The sequence below is a fragment of the Elephantulus edwardii genome, unplaced genomic scaffold (genome assembly GCF_000299155.1).
Source record: "Elephantulus edwardii isolate Elephantulus edwardi_28Jun2011 unplaced genomic scaffold, EleEdw1.0 scaffold00097, whole genome shotgun sequence".
NCBI classification, from domain to species: domain Eukaryota; kingdom Metazoa; phylum Chordata; class Mammalia; order Macroscelidea; family Macroscelididae; genus Elephantulus; species Elephantulus edwardii.
In genome coordinates this window covers 2232171-2234941 of record NW_006399847.1, presented here as the reverse complement: position 1 = coordinate 2234941, position 2771 = coordinate 2232171, and the positions used below count along the sequence as shown (strand labels likewise).

General features: G+C 39.9%; 1 protein-coding gene across 1 annotated transcript in view; it reads left to right on the top strand.

Annotated features, from left to right (window-relative positions):
• Positions 1-2771, top strand: part of MYOM1 (myomesin 1) — a 244358-nt gene that overhangs the window by 147863 nt on the left and 93724 nt on the right. Inside the window, exon 18 of the mRNA XM_006891423.1 lies at positions 890-1016. Within this exon, the coding sequence (XP_006891485.1) occupies positions 890-1016 (127 nt within the window). The remainder of the gene's footprint in view (positions 1-889; positions 1017-2771) is intronic.

Sequence of the window (2771 nt, the reverse complement as noted above, 5' to 3'; positions counted from 1 at the left end):
TGGAAAAGGAGAAGTTCAATTTTAGGTCAGTTACCTGCTGCTGACGTTAGTTAAAATATGGTTTTTGCCAGTAATTGCTTGTTCAGTTTGTGGTCAGCTAGTTCCTGGAACATAAACATTCACACAAGATCAAAGGTATAGGTTCTCACAATACTTGGGTGTGGGGACATTGTTTAAAACTTTTTCCTTTCAGTATGAGTTTTGGTTCATAACAAATTACCTACAGTTTACCTTAAAACAACTAACACCTACTCTGTCATGGATTCACTGGTCAGGAGTCTGGACATGGCTTAGCTGGGTCATCTCTTCAATCCAGGTGTTGGCCAGGTGGCATGTTCACTTGGGGCTTGGGTTTCTTTTCTGTGTTCATTCAGATTGTTGACAGATTTCTGTTTCTTAGCACTGTGGTACTGAGGTCCCCAGCTCTAAGTGGCTGCCCTTCTCCCTGGGCTGTTCACAACTTGACCACTGGCTTTGCCAGGTCAGTTGGAAAGTGTGGCTGTTCAGAAAGGGTCTGGACCTCTCTTTTAATTGGTTTTATTGATTAAGTCAGGTCCACTGTGGATATTCTCCCTCTTGATTAACTAAATATCAACAATTAAAGACTCAAGTTCCACCATGATACCCTTTCTCCTTTGCAATGTTACATAACACAATCATGACAATGCATTCTAATATTATATCTGATATACTTATGTCATATTCTCTTGGCAAGATAAAGGTCACGGGTTTTACCCCACCTCAAAGGAAAGAGATTTTAAAATTATCTGACTCGCTGGGAGTTACCTTTGCATGTATTTGACACAGGAATGAAAAAAGTAAAATGTTGAACACCTAGAATAACAGGAAATGGAAACTTGCACTCCTAATGATGTTGTTAATGTTGCAGATTAGTGATTTGAAGGAAAACACTGTGTACCAGTTCCAAGTGGCAGCCATGAACCTTGCTGGGCTAGGAGAATTCTCAAAGGCGAGCGAATCCTTCAAATGTGAAGAGTGGACCATTGCTGTGCCAGGTAAACTGTGGAAACCATGTCTTAGCATTAGAGCACGGGTTTTGTCCCAATAGAACCTACAATTTAAAACTAAGTCAGAGTGCCCCAGAGACCACTTTTAGGGGAAATTAGTTCTTGTGGACCCTCATTTACTCTAAAATAGTATTACAATAATATTAAATAAAATATACTAATATGAAACAGAGTGTAGCTTCATATGTGTGTATTCCAAACAAATAGAGTTTGCTTCAGTTTAGCTTCAGAACAGAAAGAGATTGGAACAAGCATGTAATTTTAGTGTGAAGTGGTCATCTGAAAGGAATTCCAATCTTTGTACTTTTTGAAAACCATTAAAGAGCATCCAATTCACATTCCATAGAATTCCTAGTTATCTTAATTGATCCTCCCACTGCTCTGAGCCTCTCAGTTTACCACCATCACTATCTCAGCTCCAGGCTTGTGGTTTCTTTTCCTAGTGCCGCTCACCTCCTCCCTCTCCCCCAGCCATTCATTATGTGACACAAATCAGTCTGACATGCTTGTCTAAAGCTGAAGTCTAGTTCTTTGTCTCTGTGTGCCCATTCCCTGTTCTTGCATCACAAGAAAGAGCTTAGAACTTGGCCACAAGGATCCTTCTTCTGGAAGCAGTCAGTCATATAGGGTGATGGGTAGACAGAGGAAAACAGGGAGAAAGCAGACTCTTGCCTATAAAATGGAACAAATTATAAGTGGCGTATAAATAAATTTGCTAAACTATTACTTTTAAGGGAATTCTGGTGGCTTAGTGAGTGGCAAGATATTGTGTTGCCAACTCAAAGGTACACAGTTTGAATCCACCAGATGCTCTGCAGAAGAAAGATAAGCTGTCAATTCCCATATGATTTACTGCCTATGAAATCCCAATGGAGGATCAGCTATGAGTTGGTTATGGCTTGATGTACATAGCAACATTATTATTTAAATGGTAACATTCTTGTATTTGTTGGATTTTTGCTTCTAGTGGATGAATTTTGTCCCTTGATTGGTATTCCATGCATGTAATGTTGATATGGATCATATTAGAACAACAGGCTACACTCAGGCACCAGCCCAGCCCCTAGCCCTATCCTCGTCCTCTGCTGGAAACGCTAGTGCCAAGAGAACCTTTGCTTTTACTTAATAGACACTCATCTGTGTTACCCCTGTGCCATATTTAGTGTAAATTGGGGGGGAAAAGCAAGAGAAACTTAAAGGCAGTTCAAGTCCTCACACAACTTCAGCAATTACCAGCAGGTAAACCCACCACCTCTCTTTGCATTCCCTGGATGACAGTGGATCATTCCAAAGTGCTTTTTGGCCACCTCAATAAGAGCAGATTTATTTTCAAATTCTTTAATTCCTAGATAAAGCTAAAATGTCAAAGGACAGTGCAAGAGAAATTCAGTATCTGGCATCGTTGGTTTTCTTGGCATTGTGCAAGATAAACCTGGTATTTCTACTGATACAGTTCATACAGTTTTTAAAAACTATTCAGTGTGCTGACAAAACCTTTATTTAGGAACAACTTTTCTTTTTCTAGGGTCACTGAAATCAAGAAGTAGAAAGTACTGGCATCCTAAAATGACCCTGAAGTGAGTGACTAATAGTGAGAAATAGTAGGAGAGAACAAGCATATCAGCATGCAGCCTAATGGAAACAAAATGTGACAGCTCTGTCCAGTGGCAGTATTGCACAGAAGCATGTGGTGACCTCCAGAAATCTATATTTAAGGAACAGTAGTGGTTCAAGGGTTCTCTT